The sequence below is a fragment of the Otolemur garnettii genome, unplaced genomic scaffold (genome assembly GCF_000181295.1).
Source record: "Otolemur garnettii isolate 467f Iridium unplaced genomic scaffold, OtoGar3 scaffold00056, whole genome shotgun sequence".
In the NCBI taxonomy this organism is placed as follows: Eukaryota; Metazoa; Chordata; class Mammalia; order Primates; family Galagidae; genus Otolemur; species Otolemur garnettii.
In genome coordinates, this window is record NW_003852451.1 from 7,271,250 (window position 1) to 7,294,258 (window position 23,009).

At 43.2% G+C, this 23,009-nt stretch overlaps 1 protein-coding gene across 1 annotated transcript in view; it reads right to left on the minus strand.

Moving 5' to 3' along the window:
- Positions 1 to 448: 448 nt before the first annotated feature.
- The window catches only part of SLC22A1 (solute carrier family 22 member 1), a 34,060-nt gene continuing 11,499 nt past the window's right edge, over positions 449 to 23,009 (minus strand). The window contains exons 5-11 of the mRNA XM_003792429.3: positions 21,791 to 21,905; positions 21,499 to 21,605; positions 18,239 to 18,453; positions 15,922 to 16,030; positions 3,301 to 3,413; positions 2,186 to 2,285; positions 449 to 1,299 (exon numbers count right to left, since the gene is read on the minus strand). Coding sequence (XP_003792477.1) covers positions 1,233 to 1,299; positions 2,186 to 2,285; positions 3,301 to 3,413; positions 15,922 to 16,030; positions 18,239 to 18,453; positions 21,499 to 21,605; positions 21,791 to 21,905 — 826 coding nt within the window. The 3' untranslated portion in view covers positions 449 to 1,232. The remainder of the gene's footprint in view (positions 1,300 to 2,185; positions 2,286 to 3,300; positions 3,414 to 15,921; positions 16,031 to 18,238; positions 18,454 to 21,498; positions 21,606 to 21,790; positions 21,906 to 23,009) is intronic.

A 23,009-nucleotide genomic window follows, 5' to 3' on the forward strand; every position in this document is an offset into this window, starting at 1 on the left:
CCTGCATGTAGTTTTTCGCTTAAAAGCAGCTTGTAACAGCCTCTCGGGGTTCCTTCCCCTTGTGGCTGAGGAACCCTGACGCGCCAGCAATAAACCTGCCTCTTGCTTTTTGCATCGATTCGTGATTGTGAGTGGTCTTTGGGTAGGCGACCCCCGGGGTGGGCACAACAATGTTATCTTTGTGATTTGTTTCACAGGTAAAGAAATTTTAAAACAATTGTTTTGTGTGTTATCCAGTAACAAAATCACTGCATGGGGTTCAAGAAGCACATCACCAATCGTAAAATGAACTCCTTCTGATGTATTTACTGTAACATCTCACAGCTGGTACACGAGTTCACCTTCTAGGACCAACAAGAATCAAAAACCATGCGTGAGAAAGGATACAATATTCCTGGAACGTAGGTGGCAGAAACTTCTTCCCTAAAATGATCATAGTGCTCTGGTCTTTGAATGACAATCATACTTTATTCCACCACATGTGTGTAAATGTGACCAGGACACAGGTTGTTGGCAGAGCCACCATTTTAGAGCTTGGTCCCAGTATCCCCCTCAAGTACTAAAATCATCAGATACTTAAGCCCCGTATATAAAATGGTGTAGTATTTGCATATTATCATAGCTACTCACATCCTCCACATACCTTAAATCACACCAGATTATTTTGACACCTGATATAAAGTAAACATCGTATAAACAGCTGTTATGTTGTTTAGGGAATACTGACAAGGAACAAAACCTGGACCTGTTCAGGGCAGGTGAAATCATCCTGTTTATTCTGAACATTTTCCATCTGGTTGGTTGAATCAACAACTCTGGGACCCACAGACACGGAGAGCCAGCTACTGTCCAAGCATCCACGTGTCACGTGCTTTTGCCAATGCAGATACCTTCAAATGCGAAGGCATTGTCTTTCAGAGAGTAAAGAAAATAATACTTATTCTTGAAAAACAGTAGCGATTCTTCAAAGTACATTAGATAATTAAGTACCTGATCCCAAGAGTACAAACCCCTCTCACTAGAGTGGACAAGCAGATGAAAGATCTCCAGGGCTTTGGAGGACTTCAAAGTAAGAAACCGAATTAAGACAAAGCCCATTTAAACAATTCTTCAGGGTTGTTATCGGTAGGCAAGAAGGAGGCTGGACAAAGAGAAGTGAGGGCTGCTCAGGGTCTCTGCAGAGGGTCGCTCCGTTTCCGTCCTCTGACACTCTGTCCCCAGCAAAGCACCTCTCAGGTGCGCGGGTGCTCTGATGTTTGAATCTCAAGGTAAATCGTGTTTTCTTTGGGCTTTCCTTTCCTGTAGCAACCAGAGACAAAAGTCAAAGTTAAAATAAGTAAATAAGCGATCAATATGTCGATAAACTGTTACAAAATCTTACGCAGGAATAAGTCTCGAAACAAAAAGAAAGCAAGGTTAGCAGCACTAAAGAAGAAAGGGGCTTGCACGCTACAGCCTGGGCCCAGATCGGGCTTACACCTTGTTTATGTGCAGCCCACGAGCCTAAGAATGCTTTCCTATCTTTTGAAATAGCTGGAAAAAATCAAAATGAAAAAACTTTAGGACACTTTAAAAAGTTAGATGAAATTCAAATTTCAGCGTTCACAAATAAAATTTGACTGGACTCCAGACACACCCCTCTCTTTATGTATTATCTGCTGCTTCTCTGATGTCACAGCAGGACTGAGCTGTGGCCTCAGAGCCTGGGATGTTTACCATCTGGGCCTTCACAGGACACGTCTACTGCTGCCTGACTCAGCCACCTCATGGTCAGCACTCCTCTTAGAGCCTGGTGACTTGAGGGCACCTGTCATTATTCCCTTCACCTGTAGGAGGGTTCTGATAACCACAGTAGTTACCACACAGTGTTTTGGGCAGAGTGGGTGAGAATACCTACACACAGTACACATGGTGAACACTCCACAAAGCTAGAGCGTGATTGCACCCACTCCCCGACTTTCCCTGACGTCTCCTGCTGAAAGTCTCTGACAGCAGACTGTGCTGCTGTTTATAGAATCAGTATAGTGGAGAAGACTGCCTAGGAGGTAAGTAATTATTGTAAAGTACAAAGAAGATTGTTGAGAACAGAGGATGAATGAGGATGTAAGGCTTGGAGCCAGAGCACTGTGCCTCCCCGGCAGGGCAGGGATGGTGAGGATGACAGGAGGAAATGACGAAGCCTCACCTCCGGAGGTTCTCAGCATCCTCGATGGTCTCTGGCAAAGCGACCCCCTTGGTCTCCGGAAGAAGCAGCGTCATTCCTCCAGCAGCCACGCCTAACACCCCTTCAGAGGAAACGGATTGCAAATGGAGCCATTAGAACACAACCAACATAGCCAACATCATCCACAGAAGTGATTACTGCCAGACAACACAGGTGGGAAAGACACTTTTAAAAAAATAGTTCTCAGGAACATTTAGAAGAGAAAATTAAAACAATAGGATAACTGAAGAAATGCCAGAGTAAGAAAAGGGAAGATTGCCTTCATGTTACTTCTATAGATGGATGTCATTCTACAGTGCAGATGTGTAAGTCGTGGGGGACTTGCAATGCGGGCACTGATCCATAGGATAACATACAGAGTGCAGTCAACACGTGCACGTGACCCGTGGGCGCCCCTTTGTTACTCTCTATTTCCCTTTTTCTCTCCTTCCATTCTCTCTCCCCTTCTTCTTTCCCCCTTTCATTCATTCACCTGTGCCCAGGCATGGCAGGTCTCTGCACATGACCAGCCATTTTTGCCTTCCACCAAGTGTGGAGGGAGGGTCTTGGAGGTCCCCTGGCCTGGGTCTGGGGAGAGAGTCCCCTCTTCCTTCTCTAATCCAACTTTATCAATAACCAAGCCAATACAGAACATGGATTCCCACTCGTCTCATGGTGTCTGTTCTCAGTTGTTAAGCTCCAGATGCAGGAGAAGGGTGAAAATTTAGTACCTTCAAGATCCCAGCAATTATATATTAAATACATAAGAGTTGGTGTCAAATTTATAAGAAACCAGGAGACTAAACCAAAAGGTCTCTCAAATTCTGTTCTGTAGGATGAATTGTTGGATTCCAGAGGCATAGGATGTAAATCTCTGACCCACCTCCTAGGAATGGCATTTTATCTTTCCCATAAAGCAAGACAGAATGAGCCAGGAAACAAGTGAAGAGCACACACCATCCTTGCCTTCTATAAACCCACTGGGGGTACCATTCCCTTTACTCAGCAAATAGCTACTGAGTACTCATGCTGTACCAGCCACTGAACTCACTGCCAGGCCGCAAAGGAGAAATAAAAAATGATCCACAAAGTCTTACCAAACAAAGTAAGGGGCAAGGCTTGCCACACCGCCATCAGCCTAAAGACTAGGAAGGGAGTTATGATCCCACCCACGTCACATAGGGAGGAACACACCATCACTCCAAGATTCCTATAAAATACAGAGACAAAAATGATTATATGTCTGTGATTCACTTTTCCAGATGTTAACCTGGTCCTAGGGCAGACACAACGATCAGAATCACAGCTAGCTATGGGTGTCCAGGGCGTAGGAACCCAGAGGGCCATGGGGGCTAGAGTGAAAGTTGGCATCAGCCACCGATAGCCCATGCAACTGAAGAAGAGAGCCTTCTGCTGTACATATCCAAAATTTGAGCTCTGAGTATGTAATTTCTGAAAAAATGCCATAAGCCAGAGGAAGATAACAACCACCTGTGTGACCTGCTCTACATCTCACTCTTACCTCACTCCAGGGCCATGACCTGTTATCACCTGTGAGGAAAGCACAATGTCTAGGGGTGACTGGCTCTAGTAGGATCAGGGCCTATCCCAGCCCTAGGACCCTGGGTGTGCGATCAAGCCAGGAGGGATGTTTTAACTAATCTGTACCAGAGACTGACTGACCAAGTCATCACCCTGATGGCCAGGAAATGACCTTTAGGGGAGATATGTGGGAGAAAGGAAAGGAGGGGGGACTAATTACAATGAAGGATCTGCCACTGGAGCTCTTGGGTAAGCTAGTGTGTCAATGAATGTGGTTCCTTGTTCCTGTGACCCAGAGAAAAGATGTTTTGTGCAGGGTAACAGTCCTTAAGCATAGCTTCCCAAGGAGGGGTCAGGGAGTGGATTCTAGCTTCTAGCACTGGCACCTTTTGGGGGGTGGGAGACTTACAGTGTTGATAAAGACACTCTAGTGCTAAACTGGGAATTGTTGAAGAAGACAAGGTTGATTACTGAAATTCTAACTTTAAGTTTCTTTCCTGTGAAAGCTTTGGTCTCTGCTGAGAGGAGAATGTTCCTGGAAAAATGAGATTTAAACTCTCATCAGTCACTCTTTCTCTTTCCACCTAATAAGTTGCTCAGAGAAGATGTTTAGAGCTGGAAGGGAACGAACTTCACTAAGGGACCAGATATTCATGAAGAGATCAGGACTTGTTAATAGGAGGCATTAAGGAATGGAGGACAAAGGCAGCTAGAAGGGGGACTTGTAGAGAAACCACCTAGAGGAAATGACCCTCCCAATCCCTAGGAATATTCTTTACTCTGAAATCTATCCTGTCTGATAAAAGTATAGCCTATTTAACTTTCTTTTGATTCATGTTAGTATGGAATATCCTTTTCCTTTCTTTTACTTTTAAACTATCTTTCCCCTTATATTTAAAGTGAGTTCCTTGTAGACAGCACGTAGTTGGGTCTTACCCTTTTTGTCCAATCTGACAGTCTCTGCCTTTTTGACTGGGGTATTTAGATCATTCATATTTCTTATTATTGCTGATATGATTGGTTTTAACTATATCATCTTATTATTTATCTTCTTTTTGGTCCCTGTGTCCTTTGTTACCCTTTTCCTCTTTTTCTGCCTCCTTATAAATTGAGTATTCTGAGTGATTCCATTTTATCTGCTTTGTTGACTTAATAGCTATACCTATTATGTTTTTTAACTTTGGCTTTAGGTTTAAAGCACACATCTTTAACTCATCACAGTCTACCTTCAGATGATGTTACAACACTTGTGGATTGTATGTGAACCTTATAGTAGTTCACTACATTTCTACCCTCCCAGCCTTTGTATAACATATTATTATTTTTGTTTTGGTTGGAAAACTACAGCCCACAGGTCAAATCCAGCATTGTTATGGACTTTTAAATTAAGATTGGTTTTTATATGTTTAAAGGTTTTCTTAAAAGGAAAGAATATGCAACAGAGAGCATATGTGACCCATGAAACCTAAACATTTGCTAGCTGGCTCATAACAGAAAAACTTTGCTTAACTTTGCTTAAAACAGTTAACTGTCTTTTAAAGTAAATAAACAGAAAAAGTATCTATTTCTTTCTATTTGCCCAATGTAGTTACCATTTTTAGTGTTCTTCATATTTTTGAGAGTATAGATCCATATTTCCACCGAATAGTGTTTTCCTTCTTTCTAAAAGACTTTAAAGACTGATACTGCCTAGAATGCAATGGTAATAAATTCAGGTTTTGTATGTTTGAAAAGTCTTCATTTTCTATCTATTTTTGAAAGATATTTTTGCTGGGTCAAGAATTGTAAGTTGGTATGGGTTTTTTTTTTCTTTCAGTATTTACAAAAGGTTGTTCCACCATCTTCTTGTTTACACTGTTTCTAATGAGAAATTTTCTGTCATGTCTTGTCTTTGCTCCTGTTGGTGATGTGTCCTTTTTGTCAGAAGGCTTAATATTTTTATAATGTGCCTTTTTTTATGCTTTTGTATTTGGAAACTATTGAGATTCTTCAATCTGTGCACATGTAGTTTTATCAAATTTGCAGACATTTTGGCCATTATTTCTTCAAATACTTTTTCTGTCTCCTTGTTAATGTCTGCTCTCCTTTACACACTCCAATTACATGTACTGGGATTATCCCACAGCTCATTGATTCTCTCGTGTTCTATTCTTGACAGTTTCTATAGCCGTCTTCAAGTTCACTAATCCCTTCTATAATGTTGAATCTGCTGTTAACGCATATGGTACAGTTTGCATCTCAAACGTTGTATCTTCACCACTAGCAGCTTAATATATTTCCATGTCTCTATTTGACATGTTTGTTTGATCTTTCTTCTAGGTTCTTGAACATACAGAATATACCCATAATAACTGATCTAATGTTTCTTGTGCACTTATTCTGGGTCACTTCTGGGTCAGTTGAATTGATTCATTTCTCTTGAGATAGGTTCTCTTTTCCTGCTTCTTTATGTGCCTTCTAATTTTTGATTGCATGCCAGCCATTGTAAATTTTACCTTATATAGTGCAGGATTTCGTATTCCTAAAAATAATCATGAGCTTTGTTTCAAAAACATGGTTAAATGAGGAATAATAAATCAGAAAATATCCTTTTAGGTCTTACTTTTAAGGTTCTACTGTTCCAACCATTGGGTAATTTCTTACTCCCTACAATAAATGCTTATAAAATTAGTAAATTTATATTTCCTTCCCAACCCCTTCCCCAGTGACCTCATTTTAACTGGCTATATGATCTCTTAGAAAATTTTAAAACAAGAATAGAATTTGAATGTTATTGAATGTCTTTTGGTATCTATGAAGATAATAGTATGAATTTTTCTCTTTTGATTTATTAGCATGAATCACACTATTAAATTTTCTAATATTGAGCCATCTTTGCACTCCTGGAGTAACTCATTTTAGACATGGTATATTATTATTTTAATATGCTCCACTGATTGATGATATATTGTTTAGAATTTACAAATCACATAGTTACCATTCAATAAAAAAAAAAAGAAGGGTGATGGGTATGTTAACTATTTTGACTGTGGCTAGGGTTTTGTTTGTATATCTACATTTAAACTTATAAAATTAAACATTTACAATATGCAGTTTTAAAAAAGAATTTAAAAATCAATATCTTAGATAATATTTATCTACAATGTTCTTATTGCCTTTGTCTTTGTTGTTATTTGGTACTGATACTATGCTAACTTTACTTTAAAATTTTGGAAAATAGCCTCTTTTGCCTATGATTTAAAGCAGTTTGACTATCATTGGCATTTTCTTTTTCTTTTTTTTTTTTTTTTTTAGCACAGGGGGCTCCATGGTGAGAGGCAGAATGTTCAAGACATTGGCATTTTCTTTTTTTAAATGTTCTATAAAATTCCCCTTTGAAACCACTGTAGATTTGTTTCTTGTTTGTTTGTTTATTTGTTTGAGACCCTTGGTAGAGTACTGTGGCATCACAGCTCATAGCAACCTCCAACTCTTGGGCTAAAGTGATTCTCTTGCCTCAGCCTCCTGAGAAGCTGGAATTATTGGCACTCGCCACAACACCTGGCTATTTTTTGTTGCAATTGCCACTGCTGTTTTAGCTGCCAACCCAGGTTCAAACCTGCCATTCTCGGTATATGGGGCTGGCGCCCTACCCACTGAGCCACAGGCACCTCCCAGATTTCTTTTTTTATTATCAAGGATTTCTTTGTCTTATTCATTACATTTTTTCCATAAATTCAATTTTAATAACATTTTGACTCTTATAATTTTTGTTTGCATTTGCCTAGTATACTTTTGCCCCTTCTTTGTTTTTTTAATCTCTCTGAAGAAAAGCTGTACTTCAGATATGCAGCATATTCTGGGTTTTGCTCGTAATCAAGTCAGGGAGTCGTCGTCTTCTTTTCCAACAGAGGAGTTGAGAAATGTCAGAAACATGTGGTCTTAGTTCTAGCATGAGTTTTTATGTCTTGCTTTTTACTGTTTCTGGTTTCTTTTCTTTTGCAATGTGTTAGTTACATGTATTTTTTCCTGATAATTTGGAAAGGTTCTATTTTCATTCAAATGATTACCTTTATAACTTTAGGTAATACAATATTTTATTCCTTTAGATATTGATTAATTTCCTGTGATGAATAATTACAAAATTAGTATATTTCTACTTCCTCCTCAAACCATTTCCTCCATGCCCTGCTTAACATCATTATTGGTGTTTGCCTCTATATCTTCAAATATACCTATAATATTCCTTAAATTGTCAGTTTCTGAGGGCAGACTTATTTGAGGAAATCAGTGTATTACACTATCTCCAACGTTTCCTCTTCCTTCTCTTTTCAATCTTGGTTAATTATAACATTTCTTTATTGTCAGATTCATGAAACTTACATTCTGTTTTATAGTCAAAAGGGCATTTCTTTTAGTCTAAAATTCAATGATTATCATCAATAATTTTGACATATTATTCCATTCACTGTATTAACTATGTTAACTGAATATTTTTCTCTAACAACTATTTTGGGAAAGGTTCTTAGGAAATAGCCTTTGCAATATTTTTTAAATAATTAACAATTGCTTTTCTATAGGAATGAGAATTTGGCTCAGTAGAATTCACTGGGTTGCACTTTCTTTTCTTGAGGTCATTGCAGGCATTGTTTTACTGTCTTTGTTGAATGATACTAATCTGATTTTCTCTCTCTATGGGTGACTGCAACCGTCAGCCTGATTGCCTGATCAGTCTTTTCATAACTTTGAAGTTTAATAACTTAGTGAAAACATGTCAATTTTGTTCACTGGGTAACATTTTCCTGTTGCACATGTCCATTTATAGATTCGAGCAGTCTTTTATTTTCAGGTGTTTTCTTGAAGATTTTTAGTTATCTTCTTTGGGATATATATAGTATATTGGTGAACATATATACATGTACATACACACACGCCGTGCCAAAAAAAATTTATATACATTTTAAGAAAGAAAAAAACTATTACAATTGTAATACTCAATATATACCAATAATGTTTGTTATTGTCTATATTATACCTTACATCTCTTTTAACTGTAGAAGTCAAACACGATGGTTATTACAATTTTAATACAATTTTTCCTTTCTTAAAATGTGTATACATTTTTTTGCCCCCCTGCATATACTTTCTTGTAAACCCTTTGCTTGTTTCCTTCTCACTCTGCAGCTCTTAGCCCGGTCTGGGGGTTCCCTCACTATACTCTCCTTTGTATGGCTTTCAAACTGCTTTTCATTTCTTAAATGCAAGAATTTCTTAAGTTGTTAAGTTTTTTTTTTTTTCTGTTTCTTTCCTGAGCCACTTTCAACTTCTATTGTCATGCCACGCAGTCCCCCAGGAGCTTCCACCTCTGCTCCAGACTCTGATTTTGCAGAGATGGCTTATTTATTAATATTTTTCATTCTTCAGTGTATGTTTGGTTACAAGGCTCTTCTGCTCTGTGAGGATCTTTTCCTGGTGAGGACCTTTTCCTGGTGAGGATCTTTTCCTGGTGAAGATCTTTTCCTGGTGAGTACACATTTGCCTTTTGCTTTTCTGCTCTTTTCTCCTTTTTTGTTTTCAAGTTTGTACAGCTCCTGAGTGAGTCGTCTTTTATTTGCAACTCATCTTTTAATACTGTGATTTCTTCCTGTATCAATCACTTTCAGAAGGGTTTGTGAAGAAGGAGACCATGTTCTGGGCTTATAGAAATTCTCTTTGTGACCAAGGTTGTACGTGATTAGGGGCTTTAAGCTTCCTTATTCCAGATGGACAGGGGCTGACGGTGTGGAATGGCTCTCCTCCCCACTCTCAGTGGTGACTGTCTGGACATCCCTTCCTGTTTTCTCTTACAGCCTGGGCTGCTCCACTTCACCTTCAGCCATGTGACATCAGGGGAGGGAACTTACACCTCCAGCCCACACACCCATTCTGTTCCTCCAAATAGGGGATGGTGGCTCGGTGCCTGTGGCTCAAGCAGCTAAGGTACCCGCCACATACACTGGACCTGGTGGGTTCAAATCCAGCCCGGGCCCGCCAAACAACAATGATGGCTGCAACCAAAAAATAGCCAGGCACTGTGGTGGGTGCCTGTAGTCCCAGCTACTTGGGAGGCAGAAGCAGGGGAATCACTTGAGCCCAGGAGTTGGACATTGCTGCGAGCTGTGGTGCCAGAGCACTCTACCCAGGGCAACAGCTTAAGGCTCTGTCTAAAAAAAAAAAAAAATAGGGGATAGTTGGCTGCCCCCTTCAAGGTGTGCTCTCTACTTAGGAAAACTGCTGGCCTGGTCTACCATTTGCTGTCAGAGGTGCCTTTTCTGGAATCTTCTCAGACCCTTAGACTTCACCACATTAGGCAGCCCTTTCTCTTGTATGTTGTTTTTATGGGCTAACCTAGTTTTAAAAATGGCATTTGCATTTTTTTCTCATTTTCCTACTAGCTAGAGGAGCAAGAAAAGACACCATTATTTTTTACTGTTTTAAGAAAATAAATATTAAAAAGGAAGAAATATTGGGCAGTGCCTGTGGCTCAAGGATTAGGATGCCTGCCCGATACACTCAGGGTGGCCAGTTCAAACTCGGCCTGGCCAAAAACTGAAAAAAAAAAAAAGGAAGAAATATCAATAAACACAAAGAAGCTAGGGGAAGTAGGTAACTAACTTGGTCCCTGATTTAAAATGCAGGTTTTTGTAACCCAGCAGAACCTGTGTAACAAACCGGTCAACATACAGAGGTGGCAAACATAGGTAACTTCCACTGAGTACGTGTGATGCACTCCAATCTAGGAAAATTAGGTCAGCTTAGGGAGGTGGTCAACGCAGGAGGTTCTACTGTACTTTACTCACTCAGCGATTGGTTAGTCCAGCTGAAGAGCAGTTTCATGAGATGCAGAGAAGAATGACACGTGGTCCCTGTTTTCAAGAAGCTCATCGCGCAGATATTTGTAGGAAAATGTGTTATATTTGACTGAATAATAATATCAATAATAGTTTGCCTGGTTTAAATAAAAATAAATAAAATTCATTTACCTTTTAAAAAAGAAACTCAAATATAGTGAGGAGATAAAAATAAATCATTTTTAAACCAGGTAGCAGGTATTGATGCCTAGTGAATGCTCTTATAGCACAAGATGCTCATGTCAGAGGCTACTTGTCCAACCCTGAAGCTTCCCATGAACTAAGCCAAGGCCAAAAGGGTTGAAATAGAAATCATTTGAATTTGGAGTGATTAAAAAGTAACAAAATAATAGAAATTGTCCCTCCCTGTGGTTTAGGATTTATTCAATCAATTAAAAACTCTGGGACTTGCATGACTGCCTCACCTGAGCTCTCCCTGGATGTCCAGCATCCCTCCCTATCACGGGGAACCCGTGTCGCAAAGGCCCTCTATACAGGGAGTGGAGCAGGGCTCCTCAGAGGGGCTTACTTAGCCTTTCTCCATAGAGAGCCAGGCGCTCAGTACCTTTGACGGTTTACATTTTGAGTCAGTCTCTTGGGTCCAGTGGCCATGACAATGGAATTGTTTGGCCTGGCTGTTTTAGACTCAGGGCTCAGAACTGCCAAATATAGAGATTTTGCTTTCATTTGCTTTCATCTCCTGGTACTCAGTCCAAGCAATTTTTTACAAATGAGAATCTGAGGCCATTAGGCATGGCCTCCTAATGGCGGAACTGGCAGGAAAGAGAAAACTGGGGTCATGCTCATGTCTTCTGGCCTCGTGCAGGTGTGAGGTGAGACTGGGAGCTGGAATGGTTCTTAGAGACCCTGGATGCGATGAGAAGGGGAGAAGAAGCAGTTTATACGGAGGAAGAAAGGAGTTTACAACGATATGTCAAATTCTAACAAGGGCCAAGTTAAAATAATGGCTATTTTTAAAATTTAAATAAAGTAGTTACTTTTATAATTAAAATTATTTTCATTTAAAACTTAGTTTGGGAGTGGTACCTGTAGCTCAAGCAGCTATGGCACCAGCCACATACACCAGAGCTGGCAGGTTTGAATCTGGTCCAGGCCTGCCAAACAATGACAAGTACAACCAAAAACTAGCTGAGCATTGTGGCGGGCACCTGTAGTCCCAGCTACTTGGGAGACTAAGCCCAGGATTTGGAGGTTGCTGTGAGCTGTGATGCCATGGCACTCTACCCAGGGCGATAGCTTGAGGCTCTGTCTCAAAAAAAAACAACTAAGTTTTGGCAGGCACCTGTAGTCCCAGTTATTCGGGAGGCTGAGGCAAGAGAATCACTTAAGTCCAAGAGTTTCAGGTTGCCATGAGCTGTGAAGCCACAGCACTTTACTGAGGGCGACTCTCTCAATAAATAAATAAATAAATAAAATACAGATGGCAGTAAATGCATGTAAAGACACTCAACATTCTTAGTAATTATGAAAAAGTGAAGTCCCAATAATACCACTACCTCCCAGAACAACTTTTAGAAAGCTGACAATCCCAACCACCACTGAGGACGTGGAGCAACTGGAGCTCCCCCTCCTGGCAGGTGGGGGAGCCAGAATACAGCAGCCACTTTGGAAAACAGTTTGACTCTTCTCATTTAACACTCCCTTCCCATGTGGCTCAGAAATCCTACTCTTAGGTTTCTCCCCAACAGAAATGAAAACGTGTGTCCACTCACAGACTTGCACCTGAACCTTTATGACAGCTCTGTAATCACTCCAGACTGGAAACAAATGTACCTCGACTGGTAATGGACAAACTGTGTTGGAAGCCACATTAATTTAGCTGTAATCAAATAAGGCCACATTCAAGAGACTTCAATTAGGTATACCTAAAAAGGTACATTGTTTTGTAACAATCTAACTACTCTGTACTTAATAATTTCAAAAAATGAAAACCACTAGTTAATTTTAAAGTTAACTAACCTTTTAATGACTTTGTGTGTCTGCTTTTTGTTGGAAAGCATTTGACTATTTGGTTGCAGCAGGGAGTCCACAGTTTCAGTTGATCCTCTGGAAGGGTATCAGTCATCTGTGACTTGAAAGGCCTCTTGATTTGGGTGAGGTAGGAGAATGCAGATTTGCAACAATAAGTGGTTGATAAGCAAGGTGGCATTTGGGGGGCATGCTGCCAAAGGTGTGGGCATTTTACAGTATTTTTCCATATTTCTACTGGATCTTTCCATCATTTTAAAATAATGATTTTAAAATGTCATCTACGGAGAGCTCTGTCAATTCCATCTGTATTCTTTAGGTGCCTTGGTGATGTCAACTAGGTGAGGCTGAAATGCTAATTTGAGTGTGATGTCAGGATCCTCAAAGTCAGTGAACTTTTCACTTATTCTTCAAACAATTTGTACATATCACCCTGCTCATCAGTGATCTTTGCCAGTTGTAGAAAATGGCCATCCAAAATTTCCTTTTGAAGAAGTGTTTTGAAAAAAAAAAAAAAGCTGTTTTCAAAATTTTGGATTTATTGGTCACATGTCATATATAGACCTAGTTTTACCTTACAAAGAAATATTCAATCCATTTTGATTTCACATAGTATCACACAAAAATGCAGCATTTCTACTGAAATCATTCAATGATTCACATTGCTGATTCTGTTCTGCATAAAATGTAACAATCTGTTCTCTCAGACATAAAATGTTGGCTAATACCTATTCCTGTGATAGCCAACACACCTTAGAATGAGATGGAAAATCCACACTGATACCTCATCCTTCAACTTCAGGATCTCACAAAATCGACAATGCCATGTTTTGATACCATGTTAAAGGTACTCACGACTTGCTGCAAAGTGTCACTTAGAATAGTAGCTTTAGCACAGACATTTTGCTAATACAAGATACAGTGAAAAGACATGAGATTATTTGGCCATTTATACATTTTTAATTAATGTGATAAACCCTTCATGTTTTCCTGTCATGGAAGGTGTACTGCCTGTACATACACTTACTAAATTTACCAAATTTAAGTCCAACTTCATGACATTTATCTTGAAAGCTGTTGAAAGGTATCTACTCCCCATGTTCTGTTCACAAGAGGGCCCTAAGTGAGTAACTGTTCATAACAAAGTAAATCTTCTTCTATGACCTGAATGAAGTATAAAACCTGGGCTGAGTCAGTCGTATCAGTTGATTTATCCAAAACAACTGTGTAATATATATTTTCATTTTGAAGTATTGCATGAGTTGTTCCATTAAGTTGAAGGCTAATTTGTGCAGGCCATCTGGTATGGTTCTCCTTGGAAAAGGCAGTTGTCTGTACCCGAAACATTATCAGGGTCTAAGCATCCTCCAACTTTAACATTGCATTCTTTCACAATTTCTACATCACTGAACAGCTTTCCTTTTTCTGCAAGTATATAAGCTACTTTATAAGTTGCATCAGGGGCATTATTTCCAGGTCTATTGCTGCTCGAAAGAATTGTCTTTCCTTTTGCTTTTCATCTTTTAATTTCTGTGATACAACTTTTTACCCTTCTCCATCTTATAATATCTGTGGTCTTTATGAGCAAGATGCTGATGAGCATTGAATTTCTTTAATGTTGATATTGCAGAATCACGAAGCAAGCAAATCATCTTATCTTTAGCAGAAACAAGATAATATTGTTATTCCCAATCCTTGTTAAAATATCTATTTTCTTCCTTCATTGTTCTCTTGGTCATCATTGACATGATGGACATTGAGGCAGACAGAGTTAAAAAACACTGTGCAACTATTCACAATTTCCACTTTAAACATAAACACAGTGTACCGTTGTCAAAAGCCGGTAACAGACGGTATACTTCACCCCATAAACTCTTGCCAACCAGCCTCATGGTGAAGTGGGGGAAGTTAGGACTAAATCATGAGCATAGCAGCCGTCACTTTAGCCCTTCTGACTCACTAATGTTCTAATCATGCTGGTCAATCTGGGAGGATTATTTCATTGACAATTATTTTTTATTCTTTGATATTTTAAATACGTTCACTTTAAAAATAAAATAAAAATACAAAAGATGAACAAAAATGTATTAATAAAAATGAAAGAATCTGGGCAGCGCCTGTGGCTCAAAGGAGTAGGACACTGGCCCCACATACCAGAGGTAGCGGGTTCAAACCTGGCCCTGGCCAAAAACTACAAAAAAAATGAAAGAATTTGTTCTTTGAAATTTAGATTCAGTCGAAAGGCTGCACTTAAGGGCCTTAAAGCCACAGGTTCCCCACTCCTGGGATAAACAAATTGTGGTCCATTCACACATTGAAATATACTCCTCAGCAGTAGCAAAATATTGACAGGTGTGACAAGGTGAGTGACTCCCACTATGCTAAGGGAAAGGGGCCAGACACGGAACACTACATGACATGTTATTTCATTTACAAGCCATTCTGGGAAAGGTAAAACTTTAGGGACAGAAATACGTACTTTCCAGAGGCTGCAGTCGGCCAAAGGGTGGAGCAAATGGGAAGGGTTTGGGGTCCAGAGTTTTGTTTCCGCATGGTGAAGAGCTCTGGAGGTTGGCAGCACACAGTATGATTGGCCTTAACTGCTGGATTTCATGCTTAAAATTTTATGTTGTATGTATTTTATTATAATTTGTGTTTAAGTTCCTCAGTTTGCAGAGCAGTAATGTGCTATGATGCCAAAAACACAGGCCCTCAGGCCACAAAGATGTGGTTCTGAATCCAGCTCTGTCGCTCTCTAGCGGCGTGACCACTGGATTATCTCTCTGCCTTGCTAAACCTCAGCTGCCTCATATGCAAAGTGGTGTAATACACATAATGCTCAGGAACAAATTTAAGGGCTAAACAGATCCTCGGGTCTAGAAATGCTGTGTGCCTCGCTCCCATGGGTGCCAGGAAAGAAAATGAGGTCGCAGGTGTCGATGGAGCTTCTGGAATTTGCGCGATGAGTTAGCTCTAAGGATAGGGTTAGAACTCCGTGTTCCTGCCTCCCGCCTCCCGCCTCCCGCCTCCCGCCTCCCGCCCGGGGCTCTTGCTCCGTGTTAGCTACCTCTTTCCCTGCACATGCCCTCTCAACTGAGCACAACCTGACTGCTCTGTCATTTCGTATTTCCTGCTATGTTTAGGGGTGGATTCCTCTTTGGTGTCCAGCACCTCTATCTGAGCATGAATTCCTAACTATCAATGCCACGTGGCATGTAGACTGATCAGCCAACCCTCAGGGGTGTCTTGGGAGGAACGCTGGTCCTCACAGAGCCTGGCCGGTGCAAGCTCCCAGGAGGAGCCCTTCCCAGCACTCACCTGATGAAGGTGGGGTACAGCTCCGCGTTCACTAGGCAGATCATTTGGACCACAATAGTGATTCCCATTCGGCCAACACAGGCTACGATGACATTTAGCCAGTGTAGGTCTGGAAGTGAGCATGGAGAGAGTGTGGTCAGTGGGGGACTGTGCCATGTGGGTAGTACCTGACTGCTAAGCCGCTAGTCCCAGAAGGCTGCCTTAGCTGACCTTTTATCCTGGATCAGTAAACTGAGTCCTGAGAGACTCTGGACACATTTGAGAAGAGTCCACCATGCAGAAGAAAGAACAAGATTCTTCATCTCAGCTTGGTTTCCTGAGTTGTGAGTGGAAATAACTATACCCAGCTTTTAGGTTGTCATGAGACTTAGAAATGACACATGTCCAATGTCCACTGGTACCATGGAATTTATTAAAAAGTGGCTTTTGATTATTATGTAGTAGGGTCCATAGCACCCCTGACCCCAGAGAACTGGCCCTATCTCCACTCTGCACCCCTGGAGCCACTTGTTACAGCAGCCAGAGGTGTCTATTTGAAACTGAAGTCAGGTCAAGTCAGCCCCCTGCTCAGAGCAGTGATTTCCAAAGAATAAAGTCCATGCCTGGCTCTCTCCCTGCTAACTCCACACCCTGCCCACTCCCTGCCAGCTCACATGATCGAATCCCAAGGATTCCAAGCTGTTCCTCCAGTGCTACACTCTCCCTCACCCTGAGGTCCTCACACCAGGAACATTCTGCCTGGATTTATACACGGCTCCTTCCTACTTCACTGAGGTCTCCTAAGGCCTCCCCTGCCCACTGGAGAAAGAATTAACACCTGTCATTCCCAATCCTTCTCTTTTTCTCTCTAGAATGTCAGCTCCATGGGGCAGGATCTTCTCTGCTTTGCCCACTGCTGAGATCCTAGAACCCAGAGGCAGGCCAGTCACATGCTTGGTAGCAGGGCCGCGGGCCCTTCCTGGGGGAGTGTGAATGACTTGTGTGTGACGTGATAGGACAGAGAGGCTAGTGGAGCACAGATGCCGGGAGGAGGCTCCTGGGGAGGGGATGATGCCTGAGCTCTGCCCAGGTGAGGACTGAACCGGCTCAGGCCTCCGTTACCCTCTATTGGCACCCACTGCTGTCACTTTTGAAAAGTCTTCCCATTTGACACATCTTGCCCCAGATTCCAGAAATAGGGAGATGGGAGAGAAAATGGGAAACATCTGCTTCAGATCCACTCTGCCTCCTTTCCCGTCCTCTCTGTCCTTTCTACCTCTGTGTTTCTAGCCTGCTCTGTGCAGCCCCAGTCTTGAGAATTCAGGTTCCCCGGGACATTTGCACCAGGCCCTGCTCGAGAGCCTGCCGGAGTGATTCATTAAACCACAGGGGCAATCACTGCACAGGCAGTAAGAACTGAGATAGTAGCAAATCTGCCTTTGTGTTGCTTTAGCAACATTTCCAGAAACAATGAATGTGAAAGGAAATGTGTGGACTCAAATGAAAACTGAGGAGAGTTAACCTCTTTCAATTTAAATTCAGCCTGGTTTATCTGGGATTGTAAGAACCACAGACGAAAGCATATACCCACCAAAATGGCCACCATTGCAAAGAGAAGGGTCAGGGAAGACACAGGACAATCAAAACTCTCCCATGTGACTGGCGAGCGGGGAACAGTCCGACCCCTTTGGAAGGCTGTTTGGCACTGTCTGCTACAGCTGAACCTCTGCCTCCCTCTGACCAGCAACACGCTCATGGACACGTACCCAAGGGAAAGGAAGGTGTCCACCAACCAAAGAGACAAGGGCGGGAATGGATCAGTGCCAAGGGGTGGCACACACTGGAAACTGTGCAAGTGACAGTCAACAGTGGAATGGTTACGAAGTATGATACTCACACAATGATGAATGCTGCATAATAATTTCTAAAAAGTACAAACTACACTCTCATGTGAAAACATGGATGAATCTCACAGGTGCAATGAGGAGTGTGATTAGAGACCAAAAAATGTGCATTTATTTGAAGTTCAAGAACAGTCACAACTGATCTGCAGAGATAGAGGTCAGGATAGCAGCACTGTTGGCGAGGGCTGGGGACTATTGATGGGGAAGGGGCAGGACGGAACCTTGTGAGGTGCTGGACGTGTCCTGTGTCTTTGTCTAGGGCATGTTCTAACTTTTTCATCACATGTATGTTACACCTCAATTTAAAATTTAAAAAATAGTTGAAGACTAAAGTAATACTTTGCCTCTGTTCTTGTCCCAAAGGCTTATTAAAGAGTGACAACACCATTTCCATGATTTGAATTCTTGGAAAATGATGAAAATGGACAACTCACCATGTGGGATGAAAATCATGATGGTGCAAGCTACGCCTGCCACCAGATTTGACACAGCCAACGGGTAGCGACGGCCAACGCGGTCAATGGTGACGAGAATGATGAAGGCTGCAGGGAATTCAACCAGAGCAGAGTAAAAGAAATCCAGGTAGAGGTTCCCACTGGTGGCACCCGTGTATATGATGAGGCCCTGATAGACCACAGAGCCGGAGAACCTGAGCAAAAAGGGGAGTTCCAGTCAAAGGCAAGGTCTGCGGAAGGGTAGAGAGTTACCAAGAAGCCTCCTACCACTGGAGGGCGGCAGTGTGTCACGTGATACAGAGTGTCCTAGAGAGATATGAGGAGAGGGGACTCCAAGTCGGGAAATGTCCTTCATGATGGATGTAGAGTGTGACTTCTAGGAGACACCCCCATGTCTCCTACAGTATGCTCATGATGTGCCACTGCTGCTTGCTGGGTGCTGAGGTGTCTGGCCCTGCACCGGGCACTTCAACACAACCTCACCCAGCACTCCAAGAGGTAGAGAGAGGGGGCAGTAGGAAAGGGAGAAGGTTCAGATGTCAGACTGCTCGGTGAGCTGTGTGACCTTGAACAGGTTAACTAACTTCTCTGGGCTTCAGTCCTCTTAGCCTTTTTTTTTTTTTGAGACAGAGTCTCTATGTCACTGTCCCTCAGTAGGCACTATGGCATCACAGCTCACAGCAACCTCAAACTCTTGGGCTTTAGCAATTCTCTTGCTTCAGCCTCCCGAGTAGCTGGAACTACAGGCACCCACCACAATGCCTGGCTATTTTTTTGGTTGCAGTTGTCATTGTTGTTTAGCTGGCCTGGGCCAGGCTCAAACACATCAGCCTCGGTGTATGCGCCAAAGCCCTACTCACTGAGCTACGGGCACCAAGCCAGTTCCCTCATCCTTGAATGGAACAGTAACAACATAGCACCCACCATATCAGTTTGTCGTGAATACTCACTGAGTTAGCGGACAAAAGTGCCTACGGTAGTTGCAGGCCCATCAAACATGCTCAGTAAAGAGGAACTCTTACTGTCATCATCATCACCATCACCACCACCTTCCCAAAGTCATCCAGAGCCCCACAGAGCAGAGTCTTTCCAAGTGCACAGGGCGCTCCCTCCCCCACATCTTAGGTGGACACTGTTCCTGCACCCAGTCCTACCCCCAAAACACACATTGGAGGAAAACACAGCGACCTCACAGAATGTGCAACACTGCTCAGTTAGGCCCAGCTAAACCACTCTCACTCCGGCCAAAATTTAGAGCATCCTATGTGTCACTTTTGGGGGACACTTTGGAAGCATAAAACCTTTCATAATCGTATTGGTGTTTATACTGTGAGAAGAGATTTTGTTGGATAATAAGTTATTCTTATCCCAGCATACAAGCTGCCCAACAGTGCCACAGCTGAGGTCACAGGTGATATTTCTAATTAATAATTCTCCTTGTTTTATAAAACCTTGCACAGGGAAGCCCTGGGAATCTCTAGTTCTAAATAATTCCTGACTAGTGAAAAGGTTCAAGAAAACAAGGACGGCACTTGCCTACAACTCACTGGTTTTAGCTAAACCTGAGTAGCCCCCAGCCCCAACCGGGCCACTTAGCCAATTAAACAGAAACACTCACCTGTTACAGGGAGAGAGATTGAGGTAAGACAAGGAAGGCGTCAGTTTGACTGTCCTGGCTGCAGACCAGGTTACAAATGTGCAGGGCTGCCATCTTCCGGCAGAGCCCTGAATTGCACGTACATATTAAAGTAACAGAAACAGGAACGACTTGTGTTTATGGAGCATTTCCTGTACTGTCACCAGACCCCGGTCTGAGTCCTTTACACAGATGACCTCACTAATTCTCCCAGCACACCTAGGAGATGCGTACTATCACTCCCACTGCTGACAAGGAAACCGAGTCACAGAGGGTTAAGGCACTTTTGGAGTCACATAGGATGGCAGGAGGTGTCCAGGGACAGATCTGGAGAAGGTCTTATGGGCACCAAAGAGAATTCGGCTTTGTCCTTGGTGGATTAGGAAGACCATGGGGGCATGAGCAGGGGAGAGGCAGTGGCAAGGGCCTGCTTTGCCACCTTTACGCAGGGTCGCCTGAGGGGCAGAGTGAGAGCCAGGGACTCGCTGAAAGGCACCTGCAGCCACGTGGGCAGGAGATGAGATACTGGGGCCCTGCTGAGGTACCGAGCTACAGGCAGATTCAGGAGATATTGTCAAGACACAGCTGACGGAATTCACCAAAGGTCCATGGGGGGTGGTTAGAGCACAGAGGAGTCTCAACACTACCTTGGAGGGGCAGGGACTAAGCAGGCTCCCCCAGCAAATGATATTTCCTCAGCTGTGGTCCTGGCCTCCACCCCAAGGGCGTCACTGAATGCAATACTGAATATCTGTGAAAATCTGCCAGGTAAGCAGCTGTCTGCAAAGGCTCAGGGCCCGGGACCCCCGGACAAACACTGAGGCATGTGGGGGATGGGGAGTCAGAACCAGTCTGGCTAGAGTCTGTGGAGCACTGGTTCCCCATTCAACTTCCAGCAAACATTTACCGAGGGGCTGCTATGAGCCGGGCACGCTCTGCCAGCTCCAACTCTGTTACAGTCGAGCCTTCTGTGCAAGGGCAGACCAGTGTCGTGGGAAGCAGAGTGGCTCCGGGGTAGGGAGAAGGCCCAGGGTGCAGGTTGAGGAGAAAGCCCTTCTGTTGAGGAGCTGACCCAGTGTCTCCTGAGGGCGCGGGGAAGATTCCTCCTCTCATGGCAACTGGGAAAAGATGCAGAGTCCAGAGTACACAGGGGTATGTGGGTGAGTTTTTGACTGGTGGGTGATCAATGCACAGGTAGGGGCCATTGGTCTTTAGAGGTGAAGGAGGAAACGTCCCCCTGGAAAGCAACAAGAGCCACCAAGCTCTCACTCCTCCTCTGACAGCAAGTCACAGCTTGGCTGCTTCCAGCAGGGAGACGGCGTGGGCTGAGCCAGCCTCGGAACCCCTTCATCATCTTCCCCCATCTCACAGGTGACCTCTCGTCCTTCTTAGTAAAAAGAAGCCTTGTACCCATTATCCAAGCCTTGTCCCCATTATCCAATTCTTGAGGGAGAAATATTTCTTTGGCTACTCAACAGCTATGTTAAAATCCCCTTTCACCCTTCTCTTTTCCCATTTGAAGTATTCCACTATCTTGAATTTGCACCCCGGTGTCTGGGAAAACCCGCCACAGCCCTGGGAGGTGTGCAGGGGACGGGCTCACCATAGGTACATCAGGATGAAGGTGTGCGTCCGCAGGCCAGGCGTGCGGAACAGGTCTGCAAAGGAGGGGCTCAGCTTCTCTGTGACATCCTCTTCAAGAGAGAGCACCTGGCGGGGTGGTCAGAGCATTAACACTGTCCCAGCTGCAGTGAGCAGAGTGTCCCTGGGAACCTCCAGAAGCACCAGAGCCAAGGACCCTACTGCCTCCCAGCCGGCCCCAGAGGCATCTTCTGAATCATGAGCCCACCCCCCAGATTCAGTGGCATGAGAAAGCCTCTTCCTGCCTCTGTCACCTTTAAGTCATCAGGAGGCAGTCTCCCATTCTTTTGGGCGATGTGTTCCATTATCTTGATCGCCTGAGTGTTTCTCTTTTGTGATAACAGCCATCGAGGGGACTCTGGCACGCACCTGCAGACACAGTTCACACTACGTGGCATTTTCGCCAGAATTCACCTGACTTTAAGCCCTGAGGAGAGTGATGCTGTTGGTCAGGGTGGCCTGCCATCCTCGCACAGGACTGAAACTCCTCAAGCAGCCAGTGGGTGAGCATCCAAGGTTGTCGTGTGCTGGCCATGTGGCCCATCTGGGAGCTCTGCCGGTCACTCCTATCTCAGGAACTTACTGATAAGATTTAAAGACCCCAAGGGAGGCACTGTGTATTCTGCATACAAAGTAAGATGAATTTACTTTCTTTTAAAATCAGATCAACATCATGCTATTTATTTCAAACAGAACAAGACTATCATGACTGAAAGCCTGGAACTCTGGCATGAGGGTCTTCTGAAAACTCACAGGCATGGCCTCACCCTACCTGACCATCAAGATGTCACCTGGCAGGAGGTTTACTTCCCACTGAAGCGGGGGGGGGGGGTGCTTGTTTCACACTGACAAGGAGGGCACAGGCTCCTCTGTCAAGTACAACTCTTGGAGCCAGATTTTGATAGAGAGATTGGGTTAACTCCAGCGTCACTCACAGATGAGATTAGCTCCCAGCAAAACAGTGACAAAAGGTGCCAGGATAAGAGATTTCTGTCTGCAGTCCTCCTTCCTCCCCCCAAGAGAAGCAAATCTGTGTCGACAGTTAGTGAGATAACACCTCATTTGTTCTGGCTCTGAGCCGCAATGGCCCAGTGTGCCCATTCTGCAGAGGACACTGTATCCAGTAGTCCTGGCATTCGTTCATTCATTCAACCAAAGTCAAATGCCTTCTCTTAATATTAACATGTGGCTAGGTGAGAGTATTTCAGGGCTGTGATAATAATACCAATTTTACTATAATAATAAAGAAGTGGGCAGGGGGTGGCACCTGTGGTTCAAAGGAGTAGGGCACCTGTCCCATATACTGGAGGTGGCGGGTTCAAACCTGGCCCTGGCCAAAAACGAAAAGAAAGAAAGAAAGAAAGAAAGAAAGAAAGAAAGGAAAGAAAGGAAAGAAAGGAAAGAAAGGAAAGAAAGGAAAGAAAGGAAAGAAAGGAAAGAAAGGAAAGAAAGGAAAGAAAGGAAAGAAAGGAA